General features: G+C 43.7%; 1 protein-coding gene across 4 annotated transcripts in view; it reads left to right on the top strand.

The window, feature by feature from the left end:
• The window catches only part of Exoc2 (exocyst complex component 2), a 143,159-nt gene that overhangs the window by 22,727 nt on the left and 108,255 nt on the right, over positions 1-12,177 (top strand). For all 4 annotated transcript variants that reach the window (XR_001199723.3, XM_003463219.5, XM_063259784.1 and 1 more), the window contains exons 2-4: positions 434-596; positions 3,024-3,200; positions 6,174-6,300. Coding sequence is in view for 3 of the 4 variants with exons in the window: in XM_003463219.5 (XP_003463267.1) it covers positions 479-596; positions 3,024-3,200; positions 6,174-6,300 (422 nt within the window). In the remaining variant the exon portion in view is untranslated. The remainder of the gene's footprint in view (positions 1-433; positions 597-3,023; positions 3,201-6,173; positions 6,301-12,177) is intronic.

The raw sequence follows: 12,177 nt of genomic DNA, 5'->3' as shown, positions 1-12,177 counted from the left end.
TCATAAAGTGTAGTTTTCCAAATTCTGACTGTGGTTACCAGCAAATCCATGTTTCAGCCTATATGTCTACAGCCCAGGTTTTAAAAAAATATGTATTTTTGATTAAACGATATATTCCTTAAAAAAGAGCTTTGGGAGTGGAATGGTGCCAGCTGTAGGCGTGGACTTGGTGAGGACGGCTGTTGTACTGAGAGCTCTTAGAATGAAGGGCTCTGATGCCTTCCTTATGGCAGAAACTCATGTCCTCAGTAAACTTAGTTAGTGCTCCATAGATGTTGGCTGGCAGGAAGACGATTGTTAAAAAAGTTTAGAACTACTGTATATGCTTAAGAATGCTTTTTGTATGTTGGCATTGAATGTCTAGCAGTGTTACATGTTTAGTCCGTATTTTCTCAGTTGACACTAATTCTCTTTTCTTTTTTTCTTTTAACAGATCACGCTGTAACTAGATCACCCACTAACGGTTGCACCAACCACAATGTCAAGGTTACGACAGCCCCCGCTGGTGACCGGCATCTCTCCAAATGAAGGGATCCCGTGGACAAAGGTCACGATCCGAGGGGAGAACCTGGGTACTGGCTCCACCGACCTCATAGGTGAGGGCAAGAGCCGTAGGAGTTGCTGTGGCCAGGGGTTTTTGTGCTGGACCAGTGAGGCAGGGTACATTATTTTGGAGTAGTGAAGCAGACAGAAGCATCTGGATAAAGATGAGTTACTTGGCTTTCTGGCTTTTCTGTGGAAATCATTATTTTGTCAACTGTTGTCTGTATTGTCTTTCAACAAGTCCTTCAGACTTTCTCACTGCTGGTGTTCACCTCTGTTTTGATCTCTTCTGCGTAGCACAAAGGTGAAGCTGAAGCTAGAGCGAGGTCTAATATATGCATAGCTGGGTGTAGGGGACAGCTGCAGCAGAGAGCACAGTGTAAGCATTTTACAGTCCGTTCTGCTGCTTTGCCTGTGAATGCCACATGGGGATGCAGAGCTGCATTCAGGGCCCTGCTGAGCCCCGGTCTGGACGAAGCCATTTCTGAACGCCGAGGGTGCCACTGGTAGAGCGCCGGAACTTTGCAGTGGGATTTACTTTTCCTACGTTGTAACTGCTTGGTGATAGATTGTTTTTTGCTCATCTGAAAATCCTTCTAAAAGGGAACGTGAGCTGGGCTCAGCCCCATATTTAATAACTGAGTTTTGTCTCCAGCTAATTCTTTTGCTAGTGTTAAATGTAATTATCTCATCTCATATTTTCTCTGGTTATAGATTTTGCTCCTTTAGTAGACATGGCTTAAGTTTATTCTTGCAAAGATAGTCTTATGTAAGCCTATGGTTTTCAATGTAGGTCATTCCAGATACTCCATTACCCAAGTGGAAAAATTCTCACAGTTCATGGAAATACATTATACAGGTGGAAAGTACATCTAAACTTGTAACTGGCAGTCTCTGTGGGTGTCAAAACATGACAGTTACTAGTCCGTGTAAATTGTAATTTAGCTTTAGCTTCAAGCAGTGCCTAGTCTTACATAACCAAGTGTATATTACTTTCATAAACCTTGCTAGTTTAGCTTTCAGCCTACCTGTGTTGCCAAGAAACCATTTTTTAAAGAAGCAAGCATAACCTACTAAATAATTTAAGTATTCTAAACTCAGATGATAGCTCTGCTAGCCAAGGGAAACACTATAAAAAGTACTTGGGTTGGAACTTTACAGGTCACTGTAAGAAAAAGCTGCTATTATGTTTCATCAAAACAGCTTTCTTCACTTTCAGTAAGTTAGCAAAAATGTGCTTAAAAATGAAAAAAGATAGGTCTTATGGTCTTCTTTTCATTTTGAAACATTCAGAATGACCTGTTAGAGTCTGTGTTTAAGCTGTGTACTGATTATTAATCTTTGGAGAAAAATGCAGACGAGGTACTGATCAGAAGAGCCTTGAGGACAGCCGTGTGAGGTGAAGCAAGTGTGTGTGAGGGTTTTCTGCTGCCTCGTCCCTTTCTGGATGCCATTTGTATTTGGTCCATGTAACCGCATTTTAAAGACTTTCTGCGTACATAATAAATGTGAGAACTTTTCCCAGTTCTTAGTTTTAATTGTAGGACAGTTGTGATAGACAGGGTTTGCAAAGGAATAGATTTAATATAGGACACATAATTTATAGGATTATTTTATAATTTTCACCCAAAAAGTCAGTTGCAGAAGAGTGCAGAGATCTGTCCATGCACTAGACACCAAAGAATCCAGCTGAGGTCCTGGATCCCACGATAGTGTCCTGTACAAGTCCAGCTGAGGTCCTACAGCCCGTAGCAGTGTCTTTCCCAATCAGTCTAGGCATGCCCATTTCCCCAGTGTGACCACCTTTTAAGCTCGAGTACATTCTGTAATATCATGTGTGATTGATCACTAGAAGAAGAACATACTGATTCTTTTCAGGAAGAAGGTGAATATTCTATGTAGGATATTTTGGGGTATAATTTGTAAAGTTTTCAATGTACTTTAAAAGCCCATCAATAACTTACATTTCTAGTAATAGCAAGAAGTTTTCCTGTAACACTTCTGACAATTTAAGATTCTCTTAGTCTAAGTAATCTGGAATATCTGGACATTTTTATGGCCTATTTTTCTTTTTCTGTCTTTTTGAGACAGGGTCTTGCTCTGCAGTTCAGGCTGGCTTTGAGCTCACTTTGTAGCCCAGGCTGGTCTCCAACTCGAAGTGATCCTCCTGCCTCAGCCTTGGAGTGCTGGGATTACAGGCGAGGGCCACCACGCCCAGCTGCCTACTTATTTTCTAACCTGCTGATACTTGAAGGAATGTAAATGTAGTCTAAAAGAAGTCTTAGAACATGTAAGAGAAAAAGCAGACTGGGAGGGGTAGAGATAGCAGTACATTAGTAAATAACATTGAGTGTGTTCGTAATAAAAATAACCATGGAATAAGGCAGTAATGTGTCTGGATTTTCTCATGTTGGAGGCGGAAGCTGTTAGACACCTAATCGTGGTTGAGTTGACCTGTGTTACGCATGTGCTTGTTTTAGGCTTGACAATTTGTGGCCATAACTGCCTCCTGACAGCAGAGTGGATGTCTGCCAGTAAAATAGTTTGTCGAGTGGGACAAGCCAAAGACGACAAAGGGGACATCATTGTCACAACCAAGTCAGGTGGCAGAGGAACCTCGACAGTCTCTTTCAAGCTACTCAAGCCTGAAAAAATAGGTAAAACGCTTAATAACTTTTTTTATTTTTCATTTTTTTTGTACTGGGAATTGAACTTGGGACCTTGCAGTTGCCAGGCAGGCACCCAGCCACTGAGTCGTATGCCCAGCAATAACTTCATTTTAAAGAAGGATGTAAAAATTAGCATGTCTTTTAAAATTTAAGGTTGGCAGATCCATGCAGAATTGAGTTCCTCTCCTGTCTCGTCAGGTTGGACGCCGTGTGTGTTTCTCTGGTTGAAGCTGGGTGTGGGCTAATGTCTGCCCTGCTGGGAAGAGGGCAGTGGCCTGAGGCGACCCCGTTCCCCATTGGGTACCTGCTTTTGGGCCTTTGATCAGGAGTGTAATGAATCGGTGCCCATTTTGGCAGCATGGCTCTTTAAAGCGTTTGAATTGTCGTGGGTTTTGGAGCTGAGGTGAGCCAGCCTGCAGGTCAGGCTGCACAAAGCCCCTCCCTGTGCCCAGCAGCTCTGGCGCCCTGGGATCTGCACTGCCCCACCTCCCTCCCTTGGCCTGGAGGAGGCCCCGGCCTGCACACGCCTGGGCCTTACTCGAGCGCTTGAGCCTTTGGGAGTCACTGTGGAGTGATAATGCTGCTGACATTCTAGGTGTGCAGGAGCTAGGGCACAGACGTGCAGTGTCTAGTGTCACTCCTTATACTGTCAGCTAGTCGTCTTGGATTGTTTTCCTGTGTGTCCTCATCTCTCCTCTCAACAGCAGTGATGCTGGCTTGTTTGTTGTGACTGTGTCATCTTGGCACCGATACGCAGATATTTATATGATACAGGGACATCAACATAATTAAACCCACGCGGGAAGTCTCTTTACATAAACAAATAAAATATTTTACACATAGGTCCCTCCCTCTCTGCTTTCTGTCTGTCTGTCTTCCTTTCTTCCTTCCCTTTCCTCCCCTGTCAGCACTGGGGACTGCACCCAGGGTCTTCTGTATGCTAGGCAAGCATTTTATCACTGAGCTGTACCTCAGCCCGTTTTAAGATTTTGAGACAGTTTGACTAATTTGCCCTCTTGCCTCAGCCTTCGGAGTGTCTGAATAGTTTTTCTTTTCAAGCATAGGGCTTTGTAGCATTGTCTTTCACAAATTCCTGTATTTTTAGTGTATGTACTGCCAAAATGAGCACAAATTCCTGTATGTTTAAATAAATGAATGTTTAAGGAATTTAAATGAAAATTCAGAATTGAATTTTTGTATATGTGCATTTATACTTACGTTACATTGTATATGGCATACATGTATTTATAAAATATTTGTGGAACATATGACTATTATACATAGTAGTCCTATTTATTATTTGACATCTTTTGTTTTTGATACCAGGGATTGAACTCATGACCTTGTGCTTGCGAGGCAGGTACTTACTCCACTAAGCTAAATCCCCAGCCCTTATTTAACATGTTTAGAAACAGTACTGGAGTTAAAGCAAACATTTGTAGTATGGTTTTCTGGAAGAGACTGAATCATCTGATGAAACCCTGCATCATTTATAGTATGGCCTGCAGCAGATGAGGAGACCCTGCATGACAGGAGTGCCTGTGTCCTGGAGTGCACCCTGGCCAGCAGCCTGCACCTACCAATAGTTTATTATTCTGAGCTCCGGGTGTCTGGCCTGTTACAGAACTCAGACAGAGGTGCTGTCACATCCTAGCAGTGCTGTGGGTGCTGAACTGGGGTTCACAGGGTCGCTTTGTTTGGAGCTGCCTTCTTTTAGGCCCTCCTGGTCTGCTGGGAGGCTCCTGGCCCACGCCTGCATGGTGTCTCTGGCTTGCTGTTCAGGCTGTGCCGGCCCCGGTCCCTTAGTGGTCACCAGTGTGCCCTGTGCCAAGCTGAGTGGCATAGGGTGCACACATGGAGGGAGGCCCTCTTTCATACATTCGTAGGATGTCCCCCAATCATGTGGTCACGTCTGCTTCATGGCCTATGCATTCTCTGAAAGTGATTGGCCAATGTAATTGTTGATTATTTTGTTGAATTTATCCAGTTGATTTCAGCATAACATACAAAAAAAACGTACAGTTGTTTATCATCTAGATCATTTCCAGCATTGGTAACAGTAAAAATAAAAAGAATGAGGCATAGAAAGTTGTGTGCTACATTTGCATGCTATGTTTGAAAATCTGTTGTTCATTGTGGAAGAAACGAAAATGAAAGACATTTGTTGAGTTTTCAGGAACCATCATAGATACATTAGGATTTCATTGATAGTGAAATGTCTAAGGTAGCTTATGGAATTTGAAAGAAAAAACACAAAATCATATAAATGTAATTGATGTATTATAGTTATATCAAATATATAATCAAGTATAAATATAGTCATATATTAATAGTCATGAGCAGGAAACTTTCTAATCGTCTAATGCTTGGCTTGAATATTTCATATCAAGGTTTTCTGAGCCGTTTTCTAAAGGTTTAAATGATTTCATAATCTTCTCGAACAGTCAGACTGTGGTTCATATCATTGCATCTTTTTTATTACTTGCCTCAATTTTATGACTCTTTTAAGCAGTAATATTTCCCAGTGTAGAAATATTGTAGTATTTATTGTTTGTAAGATACATTTGTTTTTTCAGAACTTTTTCTTGCAGGTTTGTCTTCTCTGTTGAATTACATGTGATGAAACTGTAATCCTAGAGGTGTTATTGTTTCCTTTTCATAGATTCTTAGTTGTGGGTTGGGTGCAGGGACTGAACCCAAGGGTGCTCTGTCACTGAGCTACACCCCCAGCCCTTTTTTTAAATTTTAATTTTTACTCTGAGATAGGGTATTGCAGAATTGTCCAGGCTGCTTTGTCCAAGTCTTCCTGCCTCAGCCTCCTTGAGGAGATGTGGAATCTTACTATTTTTAATTTAGTCACTCACAGGTGCCAGGCGTTTTGTATTAAAAGCTCAAGCACTGTGGCGAGATGGGGAGGTGTGTAGTCTTTGTCTCATTTTGGCTGACTTCTCATTCTCCCAGGCATTTTGGATCAGTCTGCCGTGTGGGTGGATGAAATGAACTATTATGACATGCGCACCGACAGGAATAAAGGAATCCCTCCACTGTCCCTGCGGCCCGCGAATCCCCTTGGCATTGACATTGAGAAGTGAGTACCGTTTCTCCTCCGAGCGCTCGCAGCTGCTCAGTGCTGCGTCCTGACGGGAACCCAGCAGGCAGCAGGCAGCAGGCAGCAGGCAGAGATGGCCCGTGCTGGGAGGCTCGTGTCACCGTGGGTTAGAGCTTCTGGCGCTGCTCTCTCCCGCTTCTGCTCACCCGGAGCTTGTGTTCTGTGAGAAGGAAAAGCCTTCACGTGAATGGCAGCATCTTTTTGCCCCTCTGGTGCTGGGGCTGGAACCCGGTGCCTTGTTCATGCCGGGCAGCTCTCTCCCCTGAACTTCACCTCCGGCTCTGCCCTGATGCCGTTTATGATGTGAACCTAGTGTGTTCCCTAGAGCTGGTAAGTTTTAAGTAGACATTTGAAGTCAACATTGGAATTAAAATTACCCGTTGGCTTGATTTTTTTACAAATATTTTGGAATGATAAGGTCCAAATCACCTTTAATTTTGTTTATACTCCCTACCAGTAGGCCTTCCCTACCCAAGTGAAGTATTAACTTCAGTCACGTGTTTCAAGATTTTTACAACTGAATCTGCAGTTTTGTTTTGTTACTCCCTGGAACTGTGTTTTAGTGACTTTTATAACTAGTGCCTTTATCCCTGTATCTTAAATAATTCATTTCACATGGCAGTTATGTCTCTTATTTCTGGACCTGTGTGATTCTGATTATGGCACTACATACTGAATACTGATTTACAATGGCCCAGGTGAAGGATTCCATGAGCAAATATAGGTAGATGCTTAGGACGTAGCAAGTGCCTAGGAAATATTAGTCATCGTTACTGTGGTTCTTTGTTCCTCCTGGATATGTACTGTTCATTGCTCTGCCACTTAGGAAAAGAATTTCTTTCTAATGGCTTCCGTTCATGTGGCAGTAAATTTTAAAATAAAATTTTGAAATAATGCCATGTATGTTTAAGAAGTACGCCAGTGGGGATGATGTAAACAGATTTTTCTTTTAAATTATTACTTAAGCTTTGGTGATGTTTTCTAGCTGTGGAATAACATACAGTATTAGAGGCTAAGTTTTTAAAAAGTTAAAATCATAATTCTCATTTGAACATAAAATGAATAGATATCAAAGCTATTAACTCTAATTAACTGGTGAGAAGATCAGTAAGATTGGTCTTCAGAAGCAGTTAAAGCTTAGTCTAGAGACAGGCGTAGTAGACCGTGAGGGCTGAGTGCTGAGTGGGGGCAGAACCAGCTGCTCTGTGGTGTGGTCAGCAGCAGTGTCCTCACCACTGTCCCTGTGACCAGGGACCCAGGCCCATTGGCCCTGTGCATCCTGTGCCGTCGCAGAGATGTGGAGTTGCCATGTGGCCACAGAGAAAGGCGTGGATCCTGTAGTGGTGGAGAACGCTGGGATGGCCCTCTGCACGGGCCAAGATGTCCAGCAGCCCTTCATCCACCCAAGAGTCTTTTAAAACTTTTTTCCCTGAAAAAGATAGGAAAAGGAAAGAAGTGTCAGAAAGTAAGAAAACAACAGATGCAGGCAGGAAGAGTATAGAATCCAAGAAGAGAGACTACTTTTGGCCAGAAAAATGCTTTTCCAGGTTTGTTTTGGTTACTTTTCTCTCATTGATGAGACAAAATACCCAACATCCAAAGTTAAGGAAGGAAAGTTTTATTTAGCTTACAATTTGTAGAGGTTTCATCTCATAGTCAGCTGGCTCCAAGGCAGGGTGACATGGCAGAGGGGAAAGTGTTCATGGTGGAAGAAGACAGTAAAAGCAACAAGAATGAAAGGGGCAGAGCAAGCTGATTTTCCTCCCTTATGTTGTATGCTGGCTGCCTGCCCTAGGGCGGGTCCTCTGTGCCTTAGGATGTGGACTACTAAGTCACTTAGTTAAGCTCCTGAACTTTGCAGGTTGACACAATGAATCAATCACAAACTCTAGACATCAGCCCCATCTCTGCAAAACCTGCCCCCCATGACTGCATGAAGGTTGGAGGGGGCATCCAGACACAATCCATAGTGAAGGGTTTTTTGTTTGTTTGTTTGTTTTGAGACAGGGTCTCCCTTGATAGCCCAGGCTGCTCTTAAACTCATTATGTAGTCCAGGCTGGCCTCAAACTTGTGATCCTCTTGCCTCACCCTCTTGTGTGCTGGGATTACAGAGGTGCATCACTACACCTATTTCCCTCCTCTTCCTCCTCCTCTTCTTTTTAAGATACTGAAAAGAAAGCCATATTTATTTCACTGAATTCTTTTACCTCAGATAGAGAAATCACTTACTTTTTAGGGGTATTGGAGTCCTGAACCCAGAGCCTTGCACCTGCTAAGGGTATACTCTCTGCTGAACTGTACATAGCTCTAACCTGGCAAGGCAGAGAAATCTCATGTCAAAGAGAAAATGAAGGGAAAAATAAACTGTAAAATGATGTGGGTTTTATTTTTTTGGCCTACTTCATTTTTTCAGGTAAAGGCTTTGGTCTCTGTAAAGCACATTGTTGCATTCAGATTGCATCACATTCTCTGTCTTTTATTTCTGTTCATTGATGTCACATGGGGGTTCTTTTATAACCAGGAGACTTGAGAGGGCTCTTTTAAAGAAATCACTGAACATGAAGCAGGAAGGGGTTAATACTGTTCGCTGGTTGCTCAGTGTTATTGGAGGAGCTTTTGGTGTGTTCCGAGCGCTCTGCTGTGGCCCTGCTGAGTTTCAGGCTGGGGGGCAGCCTCTATAGGTGGACCATGTGTGGCGGCTGCAGGCTGTGGGTCTGTGGGGACTCGCTGTGGTCCAGAGCTGCCATGTGGGGCTGGATACCAAAGGCCCTGAGTTTGTGTGGCTGCTGCATCTGGGATGTGACGATGGAGCAAGTGAGAGTGGCACAGTAGAGTTCCTCACTGCTGTTAGGTATGAGGCAGAGTTTAGTAAGTGTTTTACCCTGGGGATCCAGCATGTGTCCTGTCTTTTAACAACTGCAATTTATTGGCCGCCTTTCACTGTTAGATGTCACTTGATATCCCTGAATTTTTACTTAGGCTTTTGCATACATGGTGCCATGATACTTATAAAAATGTAATTGCTTAGAAAAAGTAACTTCACTTTGAGCTGAGCATAGATAAAAAGAGCCTTGGAAGAATTCATTTTTGGACATCTGTGGGCTGTGATAGGGTGTGTACATTCAGATTAAAATACTACAGAAAAAACCAAAACAAACCCTTTTTATATAGTATAACAGTGTAAGCAGTGTTGCTAAAGCTGGAAAGCTGAAAGAAGAAAAATATGCACACACTAAGAGAACGACCCAAGACCATTCTCCGTCCCCATCTTCCAGTTGTCACTTTGAGGAAGAGGTCCCCGTCGTGGCAGCATGCTTCCTTGCAAAAGCCAGGTTCTCCTAACAGCAGTGCCATTTTGCACACCACAGGAGTTGTTGCTTCAGTTGGGCCTCACACCAGAAAGCAGATGCTGACACAGTGTGAGCATCCAGGTTGTTCATTTTACATCTGTGTACTCCAGCTGTACGCTCGAGGCTCACCCTGGTGACAATGTTTAAATCTGAGTGTGCACTGGCATCCAGTGGAAAACAGTTTTGAGAGGAGCCAAGAGTTGTCAGCAGTAGGAACTGTTTTGACTTCTTGATAAAAGTATTTCTTGAGTTTCCACAGTAGAGCATGTATTGCCTTCAGTCTCCTGCTCTCTGCTTGTAGATTGAATGTGCACACTTAGTTTGAGTCACCTGAGATGCATCCAGGTTTTGCTGAATAGGTAAGCTGAGGCTGGAGTGCATGTGACAGTTACTCTGACCAGCACTGCAGTGGCAGAGACCTGTGTGCCATCAGCAGTGCTGCCTAGTGCTTCCTTCTTTCCTGTTGCTGATCCTAGATCATTACCATTGTCCTTTCTGAGTCAGCTACACTTCTACTTTGCCCCTGCATCTATATCTTCATAGTGTAATAGAAAATGGACACCCCCAAACAGTATATTTCAATTTCTTAGTTGCCTAGGTAATAGTTTCTGTTCTCTTTCCAGCTATTGTCTCTTAGGAATGGCTGGTCACTGTGTGCATAGTTGGTTAAAATGATGATCATTGCATAAAGTAGTCCCCACTTGACAAGTCATTCTGCCTCTGTATGCTTGCTTATCTCACATAAGCCCTAGACTACCTTAGATCAGAGCCTGATATTTTAGGAATGATCCTGATAAGTGCCCCATGATATAAATTAATCTGCCTCCAAACTTTGGGCGTCATTTCAGTGTTTCTGCATGCCATTGCATCTGGTGCATTGGCCTTGAAGACTGACTCTGCTGGTCTCTTTGGTCACGGGTCATGGCCCTTGTGGATGGAGCAAGGATCTTTCCAGGTACTGACAAGAAAGGTGTGCCTGCGAAATTTCTTAAGTACCCTTGGAGGTCTGGAGGAGGATTCCTAGCTCCATATTAGAGTGACTCACATCAGACCCCAAAGGGAGGAGGATACAATCTGTCTGTCTGCCTACCTGCCTGCCTGATTCTTTTTAGGCTCCGAGAGACATTTTAGCCTGTCAGTCCTGCTCCATTGGAGCAGAGGATCTCCATCAACTGTTGTTAGATAAGGCCACCCTCAAGGGAAGGGGGATTGGAATGTTTAACTTCTGAGTGACTGAGTGGACCAGACAGTGTAGCCCATTGGCTGCTCTGTCTGTGCACCAAGACTGGGAAGCACGGCTCAATATGGCTGACTGGGCCATCACCTGTAGTTCTGTGAGGATCAACATATGGCATAACAGAGGCCTCACACCTAACTCTCTGCATGGGGCATGGCAAGGTGGGCATCTGAATGGTCTCTCTCTGAGAGGCACCTGCCCTTTGTCTGTTGTGCCATCATTTAAGGGTATACTACATATGCCATAGGGAGATAGAATGTGAACTAATTAGTGAAAACTTGCAGTCCCTAATTGCAGGAAAATAGACTTTCAAAGGGATTAAAATGAAACCAAAGTGCTCCCTGCATTTCAAAGAAAACGGAAAAATAAGGCCCATTTTTTCTGGTAATTCTGCCTTGACACCCTCGTCAGCACCACAGTTGTACTCCCTACTCCCAGCTCATCTCCTTCTAGCCAGTTGAACCAGTTCATTGCCTGCATTTGGCCATAGACCACCCCCACCATCAGACATGCCCATACTGGTCAGATGGCATCATCTAATGCCCACCCTGTATCACTAAAAGATACATGACTGTCAGGAAGTCCTTGTGAGCTACACATTTTGACTGAGGAAAATTGAGCTGTCATCCCTGATAGACAAGTTGCCCTGATAGACAAGTAAGGTCTAAATAGAGAAGACAAACTGAGCTCTATCAAGTAGGGCCCCTCAAAAACCTGTGATCATTACAGTGGTCAGGTCATTTGTGACTTTCCTGTTGGAACTCTTTGCCTTCAGAAGTTTCCTTTGTCAAACAGTTACCACCACCAGGGCAGCATGACTCTTGCCTCTCGCCCCTTTTACCAAGCACAGAGTTACAGCCTGGGAGGATATTTCCTTCACACCAAGCCAGTCAGCCTTCCTCTGTTTAACCTTGCACTTTCAACTTCGACTGTTCCCCGAGAGGAGATGATGCCTGCATCAACCTGAGACAGGTAACTGTAGTCCGGAAGTTCTGAAAACTCTCCTCCCGGAGGTATGGGCCAGAGACTCATCTCTGGGTCTGGTGATCAATTCTGCTGCCTCACCATGACCCTTGTGGCTGTCACATGTCACAGGAAGCACAAACAGGCATCAGCCAGTCACACATCAGCCTGGGCAAGAAATCTGTGCCATCAGCATTGTAGCTGTCAACTCGCATTCTGTAATCCCTGACATACACACCCTTTTTGGACTGTTGTAGACTTAAAATATGCTTTTCTCTACTCCTGTAAGTGCCTTCAGCTGGGAA

Source organism: Cavia porcellus, unplaced genomic scaffold (genome assembly GCF_034190915.1).
Source record: "Cavia porcellus strain 051 isolate PalLab524CR breed Dunkin Hartley unplaced genomic scaffold, mCavPor4.1 scaffold_13, whole genome shotgun sequence".
Lineage (NCBI taxonomy): Eukaryota > Metazoa > Chordata > Mammalia > Rodentia > Caviidae > Cavia > Cavia porcellus.
Note: the sequence above shows the minus strand (reverse complement) of the source record. Positions and strands in the feature narration are given on the sequence as shown.